Source organism: Saccopteryx leptura, chromosome 5, assembly GCF_036850995.1.
Source record: "Saccopteryx leptura isolate mSacLep1 chromosome 5, mSacLep1_pri_phased_curated, whole genome shotgun sequence".
NCBI classification, from domain to species: Eukaryota; Metazoa; Chordata; class Mammalia; order Chiroptera; family Emballonuridae; genus Saccopteryx; species Saccopteryx leptura.
In genome coordinates, this window is record NC_089507.1 from 163,405,634 (window position 1) to 163,431,467 (window position 25,834).

Genomic DNA, 25,834 nt, shown 5'->3' on the forward strand with positions numbered 1-25,834 from the left:
TTCCTAAGAGGGAAATTCATAGCAATAGTCCTACATCAGGAAACAAACAAACAAAAATCTCAAATAAATAATCTAACCTGCCTGACCGCTGGTAGTGCAGTGAATAGAGCATCAACCTGGTATGCTGAGGTGCCAGGTTCAAAATCCCAAGGTTGCTGGTTCGAGCACAGACTTGTTGGCCTGAGCATGGGCTTGCCAGCTTGAGCACGGGACCAACAACATGATTCCAAAGTCACTGGCTTAAGCCCAAAGGTCACTGGCTTGAAGCCCAAGGTCACTAGCTTGAGCAAGGGGTCACTGACTTGGCTTGAGCCCCATGGTTAAGGAACATATGAGAAGCAATCAATGAACAACTAAAGTGAAGCAACTATGAGTTGATGATTCTCACTCTCTCTCTCCTTCCTGTCTCTTTCTTTCTCTCCCTTCCTGTCTCTCTCTCTCTCTCAAAAGAAAAAAATAAAATCTAACCTTACACCTAAAGGAACTAGAAAAAAAGAATAACAATCAAAGCCCAAAGTGAGTAGATGGAAGAAAATAAAGATCAGAGCAAAAATAAACAAAATAGAATCTAAAAAACAACACAAAAGATCAATGAAACCAAGAGCAGTTCTTTAAAAAGAAAAACAAGATTGATAAACCTTTAACCAGACTAATCAAGAATAAATAAATAAAAAGAGGATCCAAATAAATACAATCAGAAATGAAAGAGAAGTGACACTGACACCATAGAGGTACAAAGGAGTACAAGAAAATACTACAAACAATTATATGCCAACAAATTGGACAATATGGAAGAAATGGGTAAATTTTAGAAACATATAATCTCCTAAGATTGAATAAAAAAAGAAACAAAATCTAAACAGACTGAGTACTATCAAAAAAAAAAAATCAGGAATTTAAAAAGTCCCAACAAACGAAAGTTCTGGATCAGATGGCTTCATGGGTGAATTTTATCAAACATTCAAAGAAGACTGAACAGCCCTGGCTGGTTGGCTCAGAGGTAGAGCATTGGCCTAGTGCCAGGGTCCAGCCCCAGGGGGAATCCAGGGATCCCACAGGAAGAGATGGCATCGGCGTGAATTGAGTGAGAGAGCCGAATTCTTTTTTTCTCTCTTTAGCATTTACTGCCAGGCATCTCTGCCAATGGCTGGTCTAGCTTTATTTTTATACACACACACTAAGTTACAATCACATGGTATTCAGAATACATTAATTAATAATTGTTTTTGTTTCACTATGGTTACATATTTCTAGGCAACAGTTAATTCATTTCTATAAGCTATAAATCAGGTGGTAAGTCATTCAAAGTACAATTATACAATAACTTGAATAGCAATAACAATATTGGTACAAACTTCTAAAAGGTCAGTATGGATTAATAACTCTACCTTACCTAAGATTCTATTGTCTAGTCAAATTTTATTTATCTACTATATTCATACACTAGTTAAGTTCTAACTTTATTTTTCTCAGAGTGTTCCACCACCTGCAGGTCAGGTATGCAAGAAGAAAGGAAAGTTTCTTTACCACATGAAAAGGCTAGGGAGGTAAAGTAATGAATTAAGTGAAGGCTGAAAGGTGCTTCTGTGTATAGTTACTGTTTCCTATCTATTCATAAGTCACTATCTGTTTTTTCTAACATGATTAATAAGAAGGAATTCTTCTACAAACTTAACCCTTTTTGAGGGATATCATAGCCAGCCTCTTATGTCTATGAGCCCAGGCAAAGGGGCTTACAGGCTTTTCTGTGGAACTCACACCCTCTGTCTCATTTCCAAAGAAATTACTACGAATCTACAGGGAAAGCACAGTACTATTATCCCTGTGCCATAAATGATAGCACACATCCAGAAAGGGGGGATATAAGGCCAGATTAATTCAAAAGGTCAAAGGGGGAAGTATCATTGTGCCTTTCCTCTGCGGTGACTTTGTCAACCAGCAGCCATTGATCTTCACTGCAGTGACTTTGTCAACCAGCAGCCATTGGTCTTCTCTGCTGTGACTTTGTCAATCAGCAGTTTTGGATCTTCTTCTGCTGTGACCTTGTCAGCCAGCAGTCGTGGATCTTCTTCTGTTGTGACTTTGTCAGCCAGTAGTTGTTGATCGGCTCCCGACAACCTAGTGTGTGGAAGTCTCTGGTTTAATTCCCAGTCAGGGCACACAGGAGAAGTGACCATCTGCTTCTTCACCCCTACCCTATTCCCTTCTCTCTCTTCCTCCCTTTCTCCTTTCTGCAGCCATGGCTTGAATGGTTCAAGCGAGTTGGCCCTGGGTGCTGAGAATGGTTCCATGGCCTCACCTCAGGTGCTAAATGGCTCAGTTGCCAAGAAATGGAGCAGCAGCCCAAATAGGCATAGCATCGCCTGGTACGGCCTTGCTGGGTGGATACTGGTCAGGGCGCATGTGGGAATCTGTCTCACTGCATCCCTGCCTCTCACTAAGAAAAAAAACAAAACAAACAGGAAGAATGAACATCTATGCTTTTCGAACTATTACAAAACATTCAAAAGGAGGGAAGTCTCCCAAGCTCATTTTATGAGGCCACCATTATCCTGATTCCAAAACCAGAGGAAAGATGTTACAAAAAAAGAAAATTATAGGCCAATATCTCTGAAGGACATAAAGCAAAAATTTCCCCCCAAAATACTAGCAAACTGAATTCAGCAATACATTAAAAAGATCATATACCATGATCAAGTAGAATTTATTCCTGGGATGTGAAGTTGGTTTAATGTCCACAAATCAATTAATGTGATATAACACATAAACAAAATAAAGGATAAAAATCAAATGATCATATCAATAGATGCAGCAAAAGCATCTGACAAAATCCAGCATCCATTTATGATCAAAACTCTCAGCAAAGTGGGGATAGAAGGACAAACACACAGCTAACACCATACTCAAAAGGGGAAAGCTAAAAGCATTTTCCTTGAGACCAGGAACAAGACAAGGATGGCAACCTGCACCACTTTTATTCAATAGAGTATTACTGGAAGTCCCAGCCACAGCAATCAGACAAAAAAAGAAAAAAAGAAAGAAAAGGCATTTAAATTAGAAAGAAAGAAGTAAAACCATCATTATTTGTGTATGACACGATACTATATGTCATACTTAAAGATTTCACAAAAATACTATTAGAACTGATAAATGCATCCAGTAAAACAGCAGGATACAAAATTAATATTTAGAAATCATTTGCATTTTTACACATCAACTATAAATTATCAGAAAAAGAAATTACTAAAATAATCCCATGTACAATTGCATTTTAAAAATGCCTAGAAATAAATTTAACAAAGGAGGTAAAAGACCTGTACTCAGAGAATTTTAAGACATTGAAGAAGATACAAATTCAGTGGTTCTCAACCTTTCTAATGCCGTGACCCCGCAATATAGTTCCTCATGTTGCCGTGACCCCAAACCAAAAAATAATTTTGGTGGCTACTTCATAACTGTAATTTTGCTACAGTTATGATTCGGAATGTAAATACCTGATATGCATTATGTATTTTCCAATGGCTTTAGGTGACCCCGCCAGGGTCACGACCCACAGGTTGAGAATCGCTGAAATAAATGGAAGCATATAGCACCATGCTCATGGATAGAAAGAATTAATATTGTTACAATGTCCATACTACCAAAAGCAAGCTATAGATTTAATACAATTCCTATCAAAATACTAATGGCATTTTTCACAGAAATAGGACAAATAATCCTAAAATTTATATGGAACCCAAAAGACCCTAAGTAGCCAAAGCAACTTGGAAAAAAAAAAAAAAGACAAAGTAGGAGGCATCACACTACTTGATACCAAACTAACTACAAGTTTATAGCAACCAAAATAGCATGGCACTGGCATAAAAAACAGACACATAGACTAGTAGGGTTCAGCAGGTTTGCACTGGTTCTGCAGAACCAATATCTATTTTTTTATTGAGTTCAGTTGGTTCAATGACACTTGTAATGAAGGTCCTCTTTAAGGTGGGCACCTGGGCAGCCACCCAATGTGGAAATCACAAATTTACATTCCTTATTCTTTTTTTTTTTTTTTTTTTTTTTTTTTACAGAGACAGAGAGTCAGAGAGAGGGATAGACAGACAGGAACAGAAAGAGATGAGAAGCATCAATCATTAGTTTTTCTTGTGTGTTGCGACTCCTTAGTTGTTCATTGATTGCTTTCTCATATGTGCCTTGACCGCGGGCCTTCAGCAGACTGAGTAACCCCTTGCTGGAGCCAGCGACCCTGGGTCCAAGCTGGTGAGCTTTTTGCTCAAGCCAGATGAGCCCACGCTCAAGCTGGCAACCTCAGGGTCTCGAACCTGGGTCCTTCCACATCCCAGTCCAATGCTCTATCCACTGCGCCACCGCCTGGTCAGGCTCTTTACTCTTTTTTTTTTTTTTTTTTTTTTTTTTTTTTTTTTTTTTGAAATTTAAAGAAAAAATTTATTGAAGATCTGAAAAACAATTCCTAAAAGATTGGCTTTTCCAGAAAACTGTAGCTACACAATGCATTGCGCCTATCATGTTAAAACGTGCATTAGACACAAATACAAAAACCATAAACAAGCCACCACTCTTCAACAATCTGAGTAGATAAAATGCCTAAGGAACAATGTGGATGACTTGCAAAGGATAAGCTCTTTACTTTAAGCACCAATAAAAAAAAAAAGAGCACAAATGGATGAGTGTGATCAGTTATATACACTGAATTGGACCTTTGGCACTAGGAATCAGAGCATTTTGTCATATAGCATTAACACATATTATAAAAGTGCGTAGTGTCAAAGGAATAGAACCACCAGCATTCAAAAGCAGCTTTGTCAACTAGGCAAAAGAACACTCTACAGTATGTCTCTCCATTGTCCATCAATACACTGGTAGCAACTTTGAAATAAAATTTAAAAAATGAAAAGAAAAAGAAAAAAGGAGCTATAACCCCTTTTATTTTCTCTGTTTAACTCAAACAGAAAACAAACATCAACTCTGTTATACACTAACATTTTCAAAGTACATCATTTGTACAGGAGGACTAAGAACAGAAATGTGTTACAGAGATCCAAACGTAACTGTAGTATGCGCCTCACACCGCTTTCCGGTGGTACTCAGGAGGAGCCACTTCATAATCGCTGGCACTAAACAAAGTTGCAGAATTCTTTGCCAGGTATTTTAGGAAATCATGAAGATAATTCAGTAATAAAGCAAGGCTCTTCTCATCCAGAGGTGTGTAGGCCAGCATTGCGCCAATTCGTACAAATAATCTCAGTAGATGTGGCGCTCCATACACCTGGGACATAGGTGCATCAGGGTGGTCTGCAAGGATTTCAGCATACTGTGGTCTCTCAAATTTGTAGAGCAGCTGAGTGCCCAACATCACATTGAAGTATTCCTTTATCCCTGCCACAACTTCATTAACAGCATACTCCTTATTATCTGTGTTTCCTCGAGATTTCTTGTAATTTGCATAATCCTCCAGAATGGAATCCACGTTCTTCTTGGCAGGAAGATAGAAGAGCTGTTTCTGCCGGGTAATTAAGTCCCAGTCATCAACAAGCCATGGTTTTAGTTCTTCAGGAATCTTTACTTTAACTTCAACTCTGTTCATGAATGTTTCCTCGTTTTCAACAGTAGGATCCACTCGAGCTCTTTTCTTGCGAGGAGGCTGAGGTGTCTCACTGGTGCTGCCACCATCTCCATTTCCAGGTGTTTTCTGTTTGTTCTTTTTTTTGTTTTCACTTCAACATTTTTCTGCTGCAGACCAGATGTCTTCTTGCCTGGGGCAGCCCCTCTCATCTTCCCCTCCGCATACTGCTCCTGATTGGCTTTCTGAAGTTCTCGCTGTTTCTGCAGATTGGTGTCCACATATTTGAGGACTCTGCTTTCTGGAACCCATTCATCCCAATTTTTATTCCAACCGCTGTAATGTATGAAGTATTTCACTTGCTTGTCCTTTATGGCAACCTTTACACACTTTGCTTCATAAAGAAGAGGCCCATGAAAGCATAGCACTCGTTCACCCTCCTGGAATTTAGGCTTCGGGTCCTGCTTCGGCGCCATTTATAGGGATTTGCCGCCGCCTCCTCCTTCTCCCACCACCCCGACTACCGCCCCCCACTCGCCACCCCACCCAACTTCGCGTCAGAGGCCGTGGGCAGCACCAGTTCTACCTCTTTACTCTTTTTTAATGTTCATCTGTGCAACTGTGTATTCTAAGTGTCCATAGTACTGTTCATAGGTGAAGGAATGGGACCCCACTCCTACAGGGAAAAGATGGTTAAGGATAAATCACACAGCCAATGATGCTCAGATAAAAGCAAAGAAAATTGCAAGTGAGGATGCCAACCAAGAAGCAATATGAGCCTGACCAGTGGGTAGAGCGTCGGACTGGGATGCGGAAGGACCCAGGTTCGAGATCCTGAGGTCTCCAGCTTGAGCGCGGGCTCATCTGGCTTGAGTAAAAAGCTTACCAGCTTGGGCCCAAGGTCGCTGGCTCGAGCAAGGGATTACTCAGTCTGTTGAAGGCCCGCAGTCAAGGCACATATGAGAAAGCAATCAATGAACAACTAAGGTGTCGCAATGAAAAACTGATGATTGATGCTTCTCATCCATTCCTATCTGTCCCTATCTATCCCTCTCTCTGACTCTCTCTCTGTCCCTATATAAAAAATAAAAAAAAGAAGCAGCAGCAATATGAAAATGTCTTAAATAATGGTTTTATTTTTTGGTCAGGTATTAATTTTTTTTTTGTTTTTTTTAGGTATTAATATTTTTTCATTAATATTTTAAAACTCTTATAACAATCTAGTTTTGTATACTTATTTTATTGTCCTTATTTAAGTATTAAATGTATGAAATAATAAACTATCTTTTGGTATATCATTTTTTTTATACTTAAAATGGTCATTAGGGCAGAGAACCAGTTGTTAAATTATTTGTATCCCACCACTGCACATAGACCAATGGAACAGAATAGAGAGCCCAGAAATAAACCCACACTTCTATGGTCAATTAATATATGACAAAGAAGGCAAGACCATACAATGGGGTAAAAAGACAGTTTAGTCAATAAATGGTGCTAGGAAAATTAAACAGATACATGAAAAAATATATCAAATTAGGCTACCTTCTTATATCATATACAAGAATAAACTCAAAATAGATAAAAGACTTAAATGTAAATCTCAAAACCATAAAACTTCTAAAAGAAAAAGTAGGCAGTAAACTCTGACATTTTTCATAATAATATTTTTTCTAATATATCTCCTTAGGCAAGGGAAACAAAAGAAAAAGTTAACAAATGGATCACATCCAACTAAAAAGATTTTGCATAGCAAAGGAAACCATCAACAAATAAAAAACAACCTACTGAATGGGAGAATATATTGATCAATGATACTTCTGATAATGGGTAAATATTCAAAATTTATAAAAAACCTAACAACTCAACACCAAAAATAAATAAATAAATAAACAATTCAATTTAAAAATGAGCAGAGGATCTAAATAGACACTTCTCCAAAGAGGACATACAGATGGCCAATAGACACATGAAAAGGTATTCAAGGTCACTAATCATCAGAAATATGCAAATTAAAACCACAATGAGATATCACCTCACACTTGTCAGAATGGCTATCACCAATATATCGAGAAACAAGTGTTGGTGAGAGTGTGGAGTAAAGGAAACTCTCGTGCACTGGTGGTGGAAATGCAAATTGGTGCCTCTACTATGGAAAATAGTGTGGAGGTTCCTCAAAAAATTAAAAATAGAACTACCTTATGTGACAACATGGATAGACCTAGAGGGTATACACTAAGTGAAATAAAAGTCAGACAGAGAAAGACAAATACTGTATGATTTCACTTATTTGTGGAATCTAATGAACAAAATAAATGAACGAACCTAACAGAAACAGACTACAGACACAAAGAACAAACTGAAGGCTGCCAGATGGGAGTAGGGGGGGTTGTGTGAAAAGTGTAAAGAGATCAAAAAGTACAAATTGGTACTCACAAAAGAGTCCTGGGGGTGTAACGTCCAGCATAGGAAAAACAGTCGATAATATTGTAATAACTATGTGTGGTGCCAGGTAGGTACTACAATTATAGGGGCGATCACTTCATAGACTATATAATTGTCTAACCACCGTGCTGTACACCTGAAACTAGTATAAAATAATACTGAATGTCAACTGTAACTGAAAAATACAATTAAAAAATTAAAATGAACAAATGACTTCAACAGACATTTCTCTAAAGAAGATACACAAATGGTCAATAAGCACATGAAAAGATGCTCAGCATCATTAGAGAACTGCAAATCAAAACCATATTAAGTTTTACTTCACACCTAGGATGGCTATAGCTAAAAAGACAGACAATAATAATAAGTGTTGGTGAGGATATAGAGAATCTGGAACCATCATACACTGCTGATGGAAATGTAAAATGATAGTTACTTTGGAAAACAGTCTGGCAGTTCCTCAAAAGGTTAAAATATGACCCAGCAACAATTCCATTTTTAAGTATACTCCCAAAGAAATAAAAACATGTGTAAACAAGTGTTCATAGGAGCACTGTTAATAGCCAAAAAGTACAAAAAGTACTGATACATGCTCCATGTTGGTCAAATAAGTTTGTAAATATAATATATATGTTTGCTTGCTTATAGTTTGCATTGGGTGTGGAGGACAGGCTATAAGCAGGCAAGGTGATTATAGCCTAAGGCTTAGTTTTATTTTATTATTTATTTATTTATTTATTTATTTATTTATTTATTTTGTATTTTTCTGAAGTTGGAAATGGGGAGGCAGTCAGACAGACTCCCGCATGCACCTGACCGGGATCCACCCGGCATGCCCACCAGGGGGCAATGCTCTGCCCATCTGAGGTGTTGCTCTGTTGCAATCAGAGCCATTCTAGCGCCTGAGGCAGAGGCCATGGAGCCATCCTCAGCGCCCAGGCCAACTTTGCTCCAATGGAGCCTTGGCTGTGGGAGGGGAAGAGAGAGACAGAGAGGAAGGAGAGGGGAGGGGTGGAGAAGCAGGTGGGCGCTTCTCCTGTGTGCCCTGGCCGGGAATCGAACCCAGGACTCCTGCACGCCAGGCCGATGCACTACCATTGAGCCCACCAGCCAGTGCCCTAAGGCTGTTTTAAGACTAAGCTTTTCCCAACACCCTTGACTGATTGCATCATGTGGGGTGGTACACTCTCATGAGGAATCCCATTATGTCTCAGATAAGTGACTTTGTATCAGAGACTTCCTTGTTTGTATATTGGATTAAAGGTTTTGCTTTCTACACTATAAAGTGGGGTAGACCAGGAGCTTCTTTTCTCTCGGTTCCTGAGATTAGCATTAGAGAGGAGAGCAGAGAAAAGCCACATGGAGGAGGCCAGGAGAAGCAGCCAAGATGGTGGAGTGCTGAGGGAGAAGCCAGTTTGTGCAGAGTTTGTGCAGGGAGAATGGGGAACAGAGGTGAATAAGTCTGGTGAGCTAGAAACCTTTTTTCTTTTTAATGTTTATTTATTTATTTATTATTTTTTACAGAGACAGAGAGTGAGTCAGAGAGAGAGATAGACAGGGACAGACAGACAGGAACGGAGAGAGATGAGAAGCATCAATCATTAGTTTTTCATTGCGTGTTGCAACACTTTAGTTGTTCATTGATTGCTTTCTCATATGTGCCTTGACCACGGGCCTTCAGCAGACTGAGTAATCCCTTGCTGGAGCCAGCGACCTTGGGTTCAAGCTGGTGAGCTTTTCCTCAAATCAGATGAGCCTGTACTCAAGCAGGCGACCTCAGGGTCTCGAACCCGGGTCCTCTGTATCCCAGTCCAATGCTCTATCCACTGTGCCACCGCCTGGTCAGGCTGAGCTAGAAACCTTTGATTCTAGGAAACTCGAATAAGTCAGTAGCTTTGTGAGAGCTGAATGAGTGGGTTTGGGAGCCCAGTGTGTGTTTTTACTTGCCCGCCAGGTGCAAGCTAGGATTAAAGATGATGGCCCACCAGTTCTTGGCTCCTTTGTTTCTTTACCGACTGTCCAAATCCAATGCGAACCTGCATGGGCCAGGTGGCTGTGATGGTGGCCACAGCCACTGGCCTTACAACCACATACTCTCTGATCTCATTTAAATGACATGTCCACAATAGGCAAATCCATAGGGACAGAATTGATTAGTATTTCTTAATGCTAGGGTACTTAGGGGAAATGTGGTGTAACTGCTAATGAGTACAGGGTTTCTTTTTAAGAGAAATTTAAATGTTCTAAAGTTGAGTGTGGTAATTGTAAAGCCAGTAGCCGCAGCCACCATCACAGTCACCTGGCCCATGCAGGTTTGCATTTGATTCGGGCAGACAGTAATGAAACAACGAAGCCAAGAACTGGTGGGCCATTAGCTTTAATCCTAGCTCGCACCAGGCGGGCAAGAAATACACACACTGGGAAAACACTTCCCTTTCCATTCAGGGCTCCCAAAGCCACTGACTTATCCGAGTTTCCTAGAATCAAAGGTTTGTACCTCACCAGCCTTATTCACCTCTGTTTCCCATCTCCTTCTCTCTGCACAAACTCTGCACAAACTGGCTTCTCCTTCAGCACTCCACCATCTTGGCTGCTTCTCCTCTCCTCTACGTGGCCTTTTCCTGCTCTCCTCCAGCATGGGCTCCTCTGCTCCATTTTATAGTGTAGAAATCAAAAACTTTAATCCAATATCCAAACAAGGAAGTCTCACCTGACCAGGCAGTGGCGCAGTGGATGGAGAATCGAACTTGAATGTGGACGACCCAGGTTCAAGACCCTGAGAGTCAGTTTGTGCAGAGTTTGTGCAGAGAGAAGGAGATGGGGAACAGAGGTAAATAACACTGGTGAGGTACAAACCTTTGATTCTAGGAAACTTGGGTAAGTCAGTGGCTTTGGGAGCCCTGAATGGAAAGGGAAGTGTTTTCCCAGTGTGTGTATTTCTTGCCCGCCTGGTGCAAGCTAGGATTAAAGCTAATAGCCTACCAGTTCTTGGCTCCGTTGTTTCATTACTGTCTGTTCGAATCAAATGCAAACCTTTATGGGCCAGGCAGTTGTGATGGTGGCTGCGGCTACTGGCCTTACATGGACCAAAAGCAAGGTGTCAGCAGGCCACACGTCCTTCAGAGGCTCTAGGGGAGAGTTTGTTCCTTGCATTTTCCGGCTTCTGGTGGCTGCCCCAAACCCTGGCTTGTGGTTTCATCGCTGTAATATTCAAGGCTGGTATCTTCAATTCTCTGCTTCATCTTCTCATTGCCTCTCTCTTCTGTGTGTCAGATCTCACTCTGCCTTTCTTTTTAAAGGAAACTTGTAATTACATTTAGGGCCCACCCAGATAATCCAAGATAATCAATCCCATCTCAAGAGCCTTAATTTAATCATATATATGCAAAGATCTTTTTTCCATATAAGGTAAAGTTCACAGATTCTAGAGATAGGACTTGGTATTTTGGGGGGCCACTATCAGCCCAGCACAAAGAGTGTCATGATCCCTGTTACAGATGGGGAAACGAAGCCAGAGGTTGAAGTGCCAGCAATTTCAGAGTCACATCTGTCTGCCTGAGCCTCTCTGGCTTGCTCTGAGGCCTCCAAGAACTTTTATGGCACCTTCCTGGGCAGAAGACTCAGCTCCAGAAGGCCCCATAGGAGTGAAACTGCAAGGATGCTCCAGGCAGAGGAATGAAGTCTCTAATTCCTAGTGGGCACCATGCTAAACACCAGGAAAGACAAAGGCCTGGCCACACCCTCAGGGGTTTGGAGGGCACTTATCAACAGATTATTGACAAAGTCAGGCAAACTGAGAGAGAGGGGTTAGTTCCTCCTGGAAGATAAGAATGACAGGGGACCTTCCCTGGGTGTAGCTCTCTAACTTTCCTCCTCCGCCTAAGGTGGATAAGGAGATGGACCTCCAGGACAGGCCTTCATCCACCTTTTTCTTTCTTTCTTTTTGACAGAGACAGAGAGAAAGAGACAGATAGGGACAGACAGGCTGGAAGGGAGAGAGATGAGAAGCATCAATTCTTCATTGCGGCACCTTAGTTGTTCATTGATTGCTTTCTCATATGTACCTTGACTGGGGGGCTCCAGCCGAGCCAGTGACCCCTTACTCAAGCCAGTGACCTTGATGATGTCTATGATCCCACATTCAAGCTGGTGAGCCTGTGCTCAAGCCAGATGAGTCCACACTCAAGCCAGCAACTTCAGGTTTCAAACCTGGGTCCTCTGTGTTCTAGTCCAGTGCTCTAACCACTGCACCACCGCCTGGCCAGGCTATCCATCCTCTTCTTGGCAATTGATTCTTCTCTTCTGACTTCACCCTCCCCACTCTGAGTTATCCACAGATTTTACCAGCTCACCAGAGTCCTCATTCTGAATCGAAACCTGGTGATAAGCTGGAAACTGCCTGTACTTTAAAGCAAAATTACTTTTTGTATCTGAAACTCACTTTGTTGATCTTTAGATAAAGCACCACTATTTCCACCCCCACCCCCACCCCACACTCTCCACTAAGAGTTAGTTGTTCCTGGCAGGGTAATTTCTCCGTGAATTCATGATAAACCAATTAGGGCTTCCTTTTATTTTAGTCAAGTTTACTTTATCTTGGATAAGTGTAAAGCCAGTAGCCGTGGCCAGCGCCACTATCACAGCCGCCGCCAGTCCCATGCAAGTTCGCATTGGATTCGGACAGTCGGTAAAGAAACAGCGGAGCCAAAAACTGGTGGGCCATAGTCTTTAATTCTAGCTTGCACCCGGCGGGCAAGTAAAAAATACACACTGGGCTCCAAAACCCAGTCACATTCAGTGCTCACAAAGCCACTGACTTATCCGAGTTTCCTAGAATCAAAGGTTTCTAGCTCACCAGCCTTATTCTCCTCAGTTCCCCATCTCCTTCCTTATCCCAGATACAAACTCTACACAAACTGGCATCTCACTCAGCACTCCACCATCTTGGCTGCTTCTCCTGGCCTCCTCCACGTGGCCTTTCTCTGCTCTCCTCTAATGATAATCTCAGGAACCAAGAGCCCAAACTCCCGTTTTGCCCCCACTTTATACTGTAGCTTCACAACCTCTAATCCAATATACAAAGTAGGGAAGTCTCTAATACAAAGTCACCTCTGAGGCATGATTGGATTGTACCACCCTACGTCAAAAAGGGTGGGAAAGGCTTAATCCCAAAACCAAGCCCCAGGCTACAAGGATCCCCAACACACATTAATATCACCTGGGCGACGGCCTCACGTGGGCAGCACCACCTTTAACAACGTGAGCATAATACATTTTATCTGCCCAACAATAAGAAAGGACAGAAAAGGGAGAGCAAGGACAAAAAAATTCTATGGTTATTATTGTTATTATTATTTTCATTACTGCTGCTATGACAGTGTCAAGAGTAGTCACATTTCATCCTCATGAGGAATCCTCATATCCTCATGGAGGGGCTGGGTGAATGACAGTAAAGTAAACGAGTTTGTAGCTTTCTGAATATTCATATCTAAAGATCAACAAAGTGAGTTTCAGATACAAAAAGTAATTTTGCTTTAAAGTACAGGCAGTTTCCAGCTTATCACCAGGTTTCGATTCAGAAGTTTGTTTTCAAGCAGAGCAGTACTCAACAACAACAACGCGGAGAATATGAATGAAGTTCTCTGGCAGCCCCCCCCCCCAACCATGTACCTGCAATGAGGTTGAAATTTACTGTGAGAAGGTCTGGGTTTCCCTTCCCTGCCAGAGGGACTCAGCAGCTCCCTAGGTGCCAAGATCCCCTTAAATTCAGTGTCTACACCTTAAAAGCATTTTTCTTTTTTCTTTTTTTTTATAGATCATTTGATCTTTTTTTTTTTTTTTTTTTTTTTTTACAGGGATAGAGAGAGAGTCAGAGAGAGGGATAGATAGGGACAGACAGACAGGAACAGAGAGAGATGAGAAGCATCAATCATTAGTTTTTCATTGCGTCACCTTAGTTGTTCATTGATTGCTTTCTCATATGTGCCTTGACCATGGGCCTTCAGCAGACCAAGTAACCCCTTGCTCAAGCCAGCGACCTTGGGTCCAAGCTGGTGAGCTTTGCTCAAACCAGATGAGCCCACGCTCAAGCTGGCGACCTCGGGGTCTCGAACCTGGATCCTTCCGCATCCCAGTCTGATGCTCTATCCACTGCGCCACCGCCTGGTCAGGCTTAAAAGCATTTTTCATAGAGCTGAGTCCCCTTTTTCATGGGATTTACCAACAGGAACAAGTGTCCCTGTCGGTCACATCACCCCATCAGTGCCTGGAGACTCCCGCCTCTCCATGTGCCAAAGCCTCACCTGCTATTAATCCAACTGGTTTTCTTAAGCCAAAGCTTTGGGCGTTAGGTATCCATCCTTCCCCCAATATTTTAACATTAGGGATTGAGGAAGAGTAGCAGAAAACAGAGGGAAAGAGATAGAATGCTGGCTGGTGGCTGCTGTCCATATCAGCCCTCTATGGTTTGCCCACCTCCACACATAGGCTCTGGGAATTTACAAGAGAAAATCACTTCAAAATACTTCAAACACTACCCACCAGAGTGGTTCTCAGTCCAGTGTGTGATTAGCTTTGTCTGTGCCCTTCTGGCTTTCATGGGGCCAGCAGAAGTGTGTGTCCTTGCTTAGGACCAGCTGCTACCTCGGTTTGAAGAAAAACTGGCAGTGGTGCTGGGAGGAAGCAGAGGCTGGTTGGTGTGAGGAGAGCGCATACTTCTCAGTTCTCAGGCGACACCTCTGTTTTCTTTGAAAGGGAAAAATGACTGCTGCCTGAGAGGCTTCTCCATCCAGCTTTTTGGGCCAGGCAGGTTGGTGCCATCCCTGAGCAAGGCCTTCAGGTGAGGAAGGTAGAGGGGACCACCTTGTCCTCTTCCAGTATCTAGCCTGAAACCCAAAAAATGTTCTAAACCTTAAAGAAGGGAGATAGGGATAAGGAATTCCAACACCACAGATCACAGGGGCCTTGATAGTTATCCTCTATAAAACTCCAACAGATTTATTAGGTCTGCAGAAACTTCATGTTGTGTCTAAGCATCCTCTACAATCTTCCTAGTGAGTCACGGCTAACACTGCATACAGAACTTCAATAAACTCTTTGTTGAAAAGAAAATACAGAGAGGACCCAGACCACCATGGTTGGAGTTTAGAGAAAGCTAGAGAATGGAAAGTCTGGACCAGGCCTAACTAGGGCTGCCTGTGAGGGTCACACTCAGGAGGAATCAGGCCAGGAATTAGGGCTAGATGAGGCCTTGGGGGGGGGGGTGGACAGGAGGAGGGGTGCTCAGTGAGGGACTGAGACGGGGCCTAGCAGCCAATAGATGATGCAGATCAGATCAGAGCTCTTACAGGTGTCGGTAGAGCATACTTGCAGCTGCCAGGCCAGAAGTGGAGATGACCACAAACTAGCAAGGATCTTCTAACAATGAATAAGGACAAGTTAACTGGTTTCAATTCTTGTCAGATTTACTAGATTGTTAAAACAGTAGAATACTGCAGATACAGGGCTTCTGGATTTCACAAATACATCTGAGCAAATCTGTCCTGGGGTCTTCATGGAGAAGTATGTGGTATCTGTCAGATGTGGGACAATTATATCAGAAGAGTTTTCATCAGGGTCAATTCAAAGGAGCTCTCTGCCATATTAGCTCTGTCTTCTTCCTCTCTTGGTCAACAATTTTCTTTCTTTCTTTCTTTCTTTCTTTCTTTCTTTCTTTCTTTCTTTCTTTCTTTCTTCCTTCCTTCCTTCCTTCCTTCCTTCCTTCCTTCCTTCCTTCCTTCCTTCCTTATTTCATTTCATTTCATTTCATTTCCTTCCCTCCCTCCCTCCCTTCCTTCCTTCCTTCCTTCCTTCCTTCCTCCCTCCCTCCCTCCCTCCCTTCCTCCCTCCCTTCTGTGTGTGTGTGTGTGTGTGTGTGTGTGTGTGTATGTGTGTGTCTCCCAGGCTACTTTAAGATCAAAGTGATAAGTGATGGGGGGATTAAAATCAAGAGCACCACTGATCACCCCAAAAACAAATCCATTAGCAATCACTTTTCACCCTCCCCCATTCCTGACAACCCCCAATCTACTTTGTATTCTGATGGCTTTACCTATTCTGGACATTTTATATAAATGGGATCATGTACTGTGTGGCTTTTTGTGACTGGCTCCTATCATGTAGCATAATGTTTTGGGGGTTTATCCATGTTCTAGCATGTATCAGCATTTCATCCTTTTTATGGCTGAATAGTATTTCATCACACGGCCATACTGCAGTTTGTATATTTGCTCAAAGGTTGATGGATTTGTTTCTAGATATTGACTCTTATGAACAATGCTACTATAAACACTCATGTATAAAAAAAAAAGGGCACCACTGAATTTCACCTTCCTTCCAAACAGTTCCCCAAACACTCTGCCCCCACACTTTTTGTGTTACCAATGCCATAGCGAAAGAACTTGATCCCAAAGCCCTGAAACAATCCTCAGGGTTCTTTCCCTAGCTCTCTTCCTTCCTGGGAAGGGCAGGCACCTCCATATGAATGTGTAGGAGAGTCCAGAGTGGTGACAGACACAGAGGGAAAAGCTTCACCCTCTGGGAAAGGGACTGCGTAGCCTAGGGTACCCAAACGGGGCCTTGTCGACACAGGAAAGGACACCAGTCCCTCTGAGAAAGGAGGCCTGGAAGCCTGGAAACCCTCCGGTTGAGAATAGTCACTGCTTGATCGCGGGCGCTTCTGCTGACTGTTGCTGAACTACACTCGGACCACAGCCTTCCCCAGCCCGAGCTGAGCTGCTGGGCGGGGGCTGATCGGCTGCAGGGCCTTTGGGCACTGCCTGATCGTGTTCTCACACTTGCACACTTTCTCTTTCGGGCCTGCACACTGGTCTCTGCTTTGCTTACCTCCTACAGATTCTTGTGGTTGTCACCTTCCTCTGCCCACTTCCACAGCTACAGCGTGGCCACACTTACACGTGTTCTTGAAACCGAGCTGTAGAGCCTCCAAACACAGGAGGTCCTTGGGCTGAACATCTTCCCAAAGAGACCCTCAAGGGCGAGCCCACGCCCACCCGGGCAGATGCAGGGAGATCCTCTTCTCCTTCAGGAGCTTGGCACACTGCTCGAGGTCTTTCTGCAGAGTGCTTGTGTCCTTGCTCAGTCTCTCCTCGGGGTTTGGCTCCAGCTGCTACTTGTCCAGACTCACGGACCCCAGGTGGGGCAGCGCAGGGCTGGGGGAAGCCCTCTCAGAGTGGCTCTCCACTCCGAATCCCGCTTCACCCTCGGGCTTGGGGGCGGGGGTCTCCAGGCTGCCTTGGGGCCCTGGCCCTACTCTGGCCTGAGGTCCACAGTAGGCCACCACCCCCCCACCACCACCACCTAGAACTCACACAGCAAGGGGCACGGGAGCCAGGGGTCCCCAAACTTTTTACACAAGGGGCCAGTTCACTGTACCTCAGATGGTTGGAGGGCCGCCACATACAGTGCTCCTCTCACTGACCACTAATGAAAGAGGTGCCCTTCTGGAAGTGCGGCGGGGGGCCGGATAAATGGCCTCAGGGGGCCACATGCGGCCCGCGGGCCGTAGTTTGGGGATGCCTGCTATACCTTGGCCCCCGGGTCCAGCCCTCACTCAGTTACCCACCTACAGGGAGGGCCCTGGAAACTCGGCCAGGTCTGAAGGTCAACCCAACCTGGCTCCCACCCTCCTGGCCCATGACCTCCACCTCACAGTGGGGGTGAAAAGGCAAAGTCAGCAGCCAGGTGTCCGGGATGGTGAAAGGACGGCTCTCCAAGGCACTCCTCAACACTCTTCTCTCCCCAGTCCCACCTCCTCTAGGGTGATGTTTCTTGTGACGGCCCACACAAGGACTCGTGAAAATACACTGATGGAACCACTAATGACACAGCACTGAGAGATAGGGAAGAGGACAAATGACAGAGAACCACTAGTCAAAAGAATGTCACTAGAAGAAAGACATGGGCCAAATGGTAACATATAATAGAGGTTAAGTTCCTGATCTTAGTTCCTTAAAGGTGACCTTACAAATATAGGCTGAGGGAGATGCTACTTAACTGTAAAACCTGTGGGAAAGACTGGTGAGTAGGAAAGGGGTGTGGCTGTCATCTGTCATCACAATTGGCTGCACTAAAAAAAAATTTTTTTTAAAGACTTTATTTATTCATTTTAGAGAGGAGAGAGAGAGGAGGTGGGGAGGAGGAGCAGGAAGCATCAACTTCCATACTGTATATGCCTTCCCTAGGCAAGCCCAGGGCTTTGAACTGGCGACCTCAGAGTTCCAGGTTGACACTTTATCCACTGCACCACCACAGGTCAGGCCTTGGCTACATTAACAGAAGTAAAGAGTTGAGAAGGGGACAGAACACAGTCCCACTGTATTTTGTCACACATGCTCAGTTCTAGGGGCAGAGAGGGTGTGATACCCCAAAGTGTGTGGACCAGGGGTGAAAATGCTGAGGAAATGCCTTCAACCCACATCCTAAGTCTAAGAGGAACATTTGAAGGAAGGGGGAATGTTATAATTTGGGGGGAATATTTGATAATTATCTTTAAATAATTACATTGTTTTTATGTGAAAGGAGAATTGGACTTCTTTCCCCCCCACCCCTATTTTTGGGTAGAAATGATAGGGAGGTATCTTTCAGTTAGAACTTTATAACACAGCAGGTGAAGAAAAGTTGTGTAAAGGTTTTTAAAGGCAGCTGAGAGAGGAAACACCTGTGGCATCTCCTCTGAGCCAGGTTGGCAAGAAGCAAGTTCACCTGCCAGTCCTGTCTGACTGTAGAGCTGAGCCCTTAAGTTTTTGCACAGGGCCTCTAGAAAAAAACACATTTTTTAATGCACCACAATTTAAAAAAAAATATATTTGGCTTAGAACAAAGACTGAAGGGGTCAAAATCTAAAAAAGTTGAAATACTCAGAATATGAAGTATTTATTCACCAAGGGTATTCTAGGATGTAATCCTTCAATTTGTTCTATACAACTGTCTTAGTGTTTCCTGTTTCTTTATAGCTTCATTACCTGATTAAACAAAATTAAAACAAATACATACATCCAAATAAAAAAGGCAGCCAAGCTGGGGTATGAGAATATGCACAAGAAATGGGGCTTCTAGACAGACATGAGAAACGTGTCAGTTCGAACCAGCCCGGGAATGTGTATAAACATTTCTCACATTGAGGATGTGAGAACACATATCATTCTCCAAATGGATCCCTCACAAACCTCAAAGATCTGCTTTAATTAGAGCTGTTTTAAAAATGAACCAGTTTGCCTGACCTGTGGTGGTGTAGTAGATCAAGCATTGACCTACTCGCAAGTTCAAAGCCCTGGGCTTACCTGGTCAAGGTACATATGGGAGTTGATGTTTCCTGCTACTCCCCCCTTCTCTCTCTCTCTCTCTCTCTCTCTCTCTCTCTCCTCTAAAATGAATAAAAATAATTTTAAAAAAATAATAAAAATGAATCAGTTCCCCACAAAAATTTAAAAAAAAAAAGAAGTATGTTCACACAAAAAATCTGGACATGAATGTTGACAGTGGCTTTATTTGGAATTCTAGCTTTCCTGAAAACCTGGAGTGAGTCCAGATGCCCTTCAGTGGGTGAATGGTTCTGCAAACAGTGCTCCAACCATACCATGGACTATTCCTCAGCAATAAGAAGGAAGGAGCAAGAGATACATGCAATGTCTTGGGTAAATACAAGGGAAATATGTTCAGCAATAAAAGCCAACCCCCCAAATGTGATTCTATTTACATAACATTGTGAAATAACAAAACTGTAGACATGGAGGACAGATTAGTGGTTTCCAGAGGTTGGGGATGAGGACAGGGAAGGAGTGGGCATGGCTATAAAAGGATAAAAGAGGGACCCCTGTAGTGCTGGGACTGTGCCTAGACTGGTGGTGGACACATGACCCTGTGCAGGTGATGAAGCTGTATAGAACTTTACACACAAACACAATGAGCACAAGTAAATAAAACTGGGGAGATTAAGTCAAGTCCATGGATTATATCAAAGTCAATGTCCTGGTTGTAATATTACACTGTAGTTTCACAAAATGTTCCCATTGAGGGAAACTGGACAAGTGTACCAGGGATCCTTCTGCAGTACTTAACTATAAATGCATGTGAATCTACTATTATCAAAATCTCTATTTTTAGTAAATGGACCAGACGGTTCTTTGTCCCTGAAAGATTCAAGCCCTGTCTGGATGCCCCCCAAAGCAAGTGTTGTTGGGGGAATACCACATTAGGCGGCCCCTACAGCTTTCAACCCTCCAATCCTCCTGAGATCTTATGGGAGTGAGACCCTTTTGGGAGTGGTGAGGAAAGAGCCAAACATCACATGAAAGTCCTGCCTTTCTGCTGGTGCCATAAGCACACAGAATCAGGGACAGTTAGAATGCCCTCCCCAAAGAGGCGCTTTCTCTTATACCAAGAGCAACAGGTGAGTTGAGCTGCTCTAAAGGCATTTGGCTAGGCCATCTCTGTCACCATTGTCTTCTCCCTATGGTCAGGGCTCCCTCCCCAGGGTCCAGGGACCCAGGCTCTCCTCTGACAAAAACAAAACATGGATCTTCACACTGCTACTAAGAACCTGGAGGAATTGCAGGGTGACAAGAGCAAACATGCTCCAAATAAAGGGACATTCTAGATGGAAAGTGAACGGGAACACTTGGAGACCTAAGAGAGACACAGGAAAGATCTTGGGTGCTCAAGGAGGTAACGGAGGATTTTGAACATTATTCTAGAGACGCACTGAAATGCCCCAGCATCTAAATGGGATGCTCCCTCCCAGATAATTTCCTGTTCATTTGCACCAGAAAATTATTCTTAGGTGGACCTCTGGAACAGTAAAATGTGTACATGTGAGGCGTCCTTAGTACCCCGCTACCCGCTTAGGATGAAGCCAGCGAGCCATCCCTTAGGTAGACTTACAAAGGAAATCCCTCCCAGGCCCCTGGCTGGCTGACCAAGCAAGTCACAGCCAAACTCAGGAAGGGACCTGGGAGCTTTCTTTGTTGTCACTGGGATCCCCACTCACCACTAGCCCTGAGTCCTCCTATCTGGGACCTGGCACAGTATGTGTGATGTCAGGCCTTGGGTGCTCAGACACGGGCACTGGCCTCTAAGAAATGGTCTCAGTACTGGGCCCAACCCAGTGGCATCAGTTCTCCCAGCTGATAACACCTGAAACTCCTGTGAATGCGGAAGTGACTGATGATGACGCAGGTGTGTGGTGTGCCCTGTCTCCAAGTTACAAACATCCGGTTTATCTACAACTCCTACTTACACACAGAGCACCGTAAGGCCTACTAGACATCACTGAGAATGATATCAGAGAGTTACTTGACTCCCATGGCAAAGAACTAACCAATGAAGACCTTATGGCATGACCAGGTGGTGGCGCAATGGATAGAGCATCGAACTGGGACGTAGAGGACCCAGGTTCAAAACCCCGAGGTTGTCGGCTTAAGCCCAAAGGTCGCTGGCTTGAAGCCCAAGGTCGCTGGCTTGAAGCCCAAGGTTGCTGGCTTGAAGCCCAAGGTGGCTGGCTTGAGCAAGGGGTCACTTGCTCTGCTATACACCACCCCAGTCAAGGCACATATGAAAAAGCAATCAATAAACAACTAAGATGCCGCAATGAAGACTTGATGCTTCTCATTTCTCTCCCTTCTTGTCTGTCTCTGTCCCTTTCTGTCCTTCTCTCTGTCTCTGTAAAAAAAAAAAAAGAAAAAGACTTTATGGAACTAGAGCAGCATATGATAGGTAGCGTTTAGGGAAGAAAACAGGGGCCCTGGCCGGTTGGCTCAGTGGTAGAGCATCGGCCTGGCGTGCAGGAGTCCCGGGTTTGATTCCCGGCCAGGGCACACAGGAGAAGCGCCCATCTGCTTCTCCACCCCTCCCCCTCTCCTTCCTCCCTTCTCTCTCTTCCCCTCCTGCAGCCAAGGCTCCATTGGAGCAAGGTTGGCCTGGGTACTGAGGATGGCTCTGTGGCCTCTGCCTCAGGCACTAGAATGGCTCTGGTTGCAACAGAGCAACGCCCCAGATGGGTGGAGCATCACCCCCTGGTGAGCACGCCGGGTGGATCCCAGTTGGGGGCATGCGGGAGTCTGCCTGACTGCCTCCCCGTTTCCAACTTCAGAAAAATACAAAAATTAAAAATAAAAGAAAACAGGGATCTATACACTCTAGAACCGAAAAAATTTTCTACAAAAGAGTTAGCTGTTGCTTTTCATCTCATTGAAGCAGGAATAGCAAAGTTAGAGGAGCAGGATCCTGATACAGAGAGGTTCACCACAGTTTACCCTATAGTTACCGAAGGCCTGAGATACTACAGGGCCGTTTGTGATGAGAAAAAGAAAAGCTCTGTACAAGCCTCCCTTAACACCTATTTCAAGACACTGTCTCCAGCAGCAGAATCCAACCCTGACTCTAACACCAGTCTGGTCCTCTCCAACAAGTCTATCATCTTATGCATCACCCAATATTGCTTAAGGTTGTATTTTAAAATGTTTAAGTATTCATATACACAGAATGGTAAAAATAAATACCATGTTAAAACAAACACCTTACTTGCATTTAATAGGTAAATGTACCTGTTCCAATTTACAAACAAATTGAATTTAAGAACAAACCTACAGAACCGATCTCATTTGTAACCCAGGGACTGACTGTGTACAACGCTCCCCTCCGCTGGCATTTTGACTCCATCATCATCTCCCCTCTCCTGTATCCCAACGTGCCCCTCCATCTGCAAGCCTTCCCCTCCAGGAAGAGACTTCTCTTGGGGTCTGCATAAGTGGGTAGTCATGTGCAGTGGAAGGGGGCTCAGAGCTGCCTGGAGTCACTTCTGCCCAGGCCACGGGGGAGGCTTTGTCCACAGAAAGACACTTTAACTTTTCTGTGGCCTGATACAATACTACCTGGACTGCCTGTAAATGTTTTAAATGTGGCTGGGAGAGCTGAGGGAGGGGGAAAAGCCAGGCCTCAGTTCAGCCCTGGAGGCTGCATTGTTCTCACCCCAGCATTGTTCTCAGGCCTCACCCTTTACCCAGAAGCCCCCATGACCTCTGGGGAATCAAATGAGATTGTTTTTCCCAAGCTTGAGCTCCTCGGGGGTGAGCTACAGCTCTTAGGACAACGGTGGTGACTGGCATTCTGCAACAGGAAAGAGGAAGGAACTTCTGATCTGTGCAGTAAAAGCATCAACAATGCGCGTCCTCAACGAGCCCGCAGCAAAAAGGAAGGGAGCTCGGTTTCCATAGTGATCAGTCACCAGGAAGCCAGTGACGGGGCACATCAGCCAGAAGATTTTCCCCTCCCCTGGTTCCCTGCAAACACATTCCTAACTCCCGCGCTGGTGAGACGGCTGGCGCCTCTCCAGGATGAGCCTCCAGAACCACAGGTAGAGGAAGAAAGAGGAAGTCTTGGCCAGATGGAAATCAACACTGAAAATCCCCAGCCGCTGAGAGCGGATGGGGAGGGGTTCCAGCTCCTCTCAAAAGCGAAAATTGGGCGCCGATGCCTGGGCCACTGAAGCACTTTGTCACGCTTGGGTGGCCATGTGCTGACTTGAAAGCTCTTTGACGTATATGCCGCCTACATTATTCCATTTCATTCAAGTACATTATGCCCGACACCATACTGTGTTCTACTATGAGCCCCACAGCATGGGTATTATGAGCCCTTTTAGGACAGAAGAACAGAGCTGGTGCAGGGAGATGGGTGGGTCAGAAACAACTCACCAAGTGGAGATCGTTGCTGAGCGCCACTCCTGAAGTTCTTCAGGGCTCTCATCTGAGACTCGCCCTTGCCAAAATCAGACATTTTTCGCTAAATATAAATTGCAGGATTTTTTTTTTTTTTTTTTTTACAGAGTCAGAGAGAGGGATAGATAGGGACAAACAGACAGGAACGGAGAGAGATGAGAAGCATCAATAATCAGTTTTTCGTTTTGACACCTTAGTTGTTCATTGATTGCTTTCTCATATGTGCCTTGACTGCGGGCCTTCAACAGACCAAGTAACCCCTTGCTTGAGCCAGCAACCTTGGGTCCAAGCTGGTGAGCTTTTTTGCTCAAACCAGATGAGCCCACGCTCAAGCTGGCGACCTCGGGGTCTTGAACCTGGGTCCTCCACATCTCAGTCCAACGCTCTATCCACTGCACCACCATCTGGTCAGGCAGGATTATTATTATTATTTTTTGTATTTTTCTGAAACTGGAAACGGGGAGGCAGTCAGACTCCCGCATGCGCCCGACCGGGATCCACCCGGCATACCCACCAGGGGGCGATGCTCTGCCCATCTTGGGGCGTCGCTCTGCCGCAATCAGAGCCATTCTAGCACCTGAGGCAGAGGCCACAGAGCCATCCTCAGTGCCCGGGCAAACTTTTGCTCCAGTGGAGCCTTGGCTGCGGGAGGGGAAGAGAGAGACAGAGAGGAAGAAGAGGGGGAGGGGTGGAGAAGCAGATGCGTGCTTCTCCTGTGTGCCCTGGCCGGGAATCAAACCCGGAACTCCTGCACGCCAGGCCGATGCTCTACCACTGAGCCAACTGGCCAGGGCCAGGATTTTTTTTTTTAATGCTCTGAAATATCATTTGTTCCAAGCCTTGTTTGTCACTCTTCATCGTGCCACATTCTCTTGCCTCTTACCTTTTCATATGCTGTTCCCTCTGCTTGAAACACCGTTACCTGATTCTTTGGTCAATTAACTCCCCAGAGGAGATGCCTGGCCCCTCCTTCCCAGTGGCTCAGACACCTTGCTTTCTGGGCTTCCACAGAATTTACCATACCATATTGTGAGGCTCATCTAGGCCCACACTAGCTGTGTGACCTTGGAGGGCTTCCTTAACCTCTCTGAACCTCCACTTTCTCATAGGCAAGATGGGGAGAGTGACAGTATCTGCCTTATAACATTTATGAGGATTAGATGTTAACACAGGTTAAGCACTTAGAAAACACTAGCACATGGTTAGTGATCAGTAAACATTAGCTGCTAAAGAATCTTCTTAAAGCAGGGATCATCTTTCATGCATCTCCTCAGATTAAGATGTGTCAGCCCTCAGTGTTTAGCAATCTGTGTCAGATGAACTCTGAATTCATGGGTAGCTGTTTTCAGGCTACTGTTTATACAAAAGACACAGTGTTAGGTGCCTTCACCCGAAACTTAAATATTTAGTATGTCACTCTATAACTGGGCCCAGGTAGCCAAGAACCAGCATTTTGCCAGGATAGCATGCAGTATCCTCGAATGGGCCCTTCTGGTCTCCTGAGAGCCCCTCCCAACTTCGTGCCCTGCCCTGACTGGGCCTAGAAAGGGTCCTCACACGCAGTGCCAGGCCAAGAGGCTCCAAGCCTCACCACAGCCGGGTTACCCATGTGGTCTATAAACTCGAAGAGATTCAAATATTCCACATACCTGCAACCCCAATGCTACTTCAATGGCAAAACCACCCTGCCTTGGGCAGCCATTCTCCTCGGTGGTTCCGCTTGAACAAAATGAAACCGAACTCTTCATGTAAATACTCTGATTTTAAACTAAGTCGTAGAACAGCTGAGCCCCTCCACTTAAAAATATTCTGTTAATATTAATAAAAATAAGCCTTCCTCAACTTGATGGAAACAGAAAGCAAATCTGAGGTCGCCTGGGACTTGAGGAACTAGGGATTGACTGCAAATGGGCAAAAGAGAACTTTGGGGGTGAGGGAAATGTTCTAAAAGCAGATTGTGGTGATCTCTGTATGACTATATATTTATAAAATATAGAATTCTCAAATTTAGCAAATAGCCTTGGTTGGTTGGCTTAAT

General features: G+C 44.4%; 1 protein-coding gene and 1 pseudogene across 1 annotated transcript; both read right to left on the minus strand.

The window, feature by feature from the left end:
- Positions 1-4,919: 4,919 nt before the first annotated feature.
- On the minus strand, positions 4,920-6,152 carry LOC136406390 (mortality factor 4-like protein 1). Its single transcript, XM_066386413.1, is given in 2 exon segments — positions 4,920-5,725; positions 5,728-6,152. Coding segments are annotated over 2 exon segments (972 nt in total). The 5' UTR covers positions 6,058-6,152; the 3' UTR covers positions 4,920-5,083.
- Positions 6,153-16,487: 10,335 nt separating this feature from the next.
- Positions 16,488-23,854, minus strand: LOC136406600 (POU domain, class 5, transcription factor 1 pseudogene; annotated as a pseudogene).
- Positions 23,855-25,834: the final 1,980 nt, after the last annotated feature.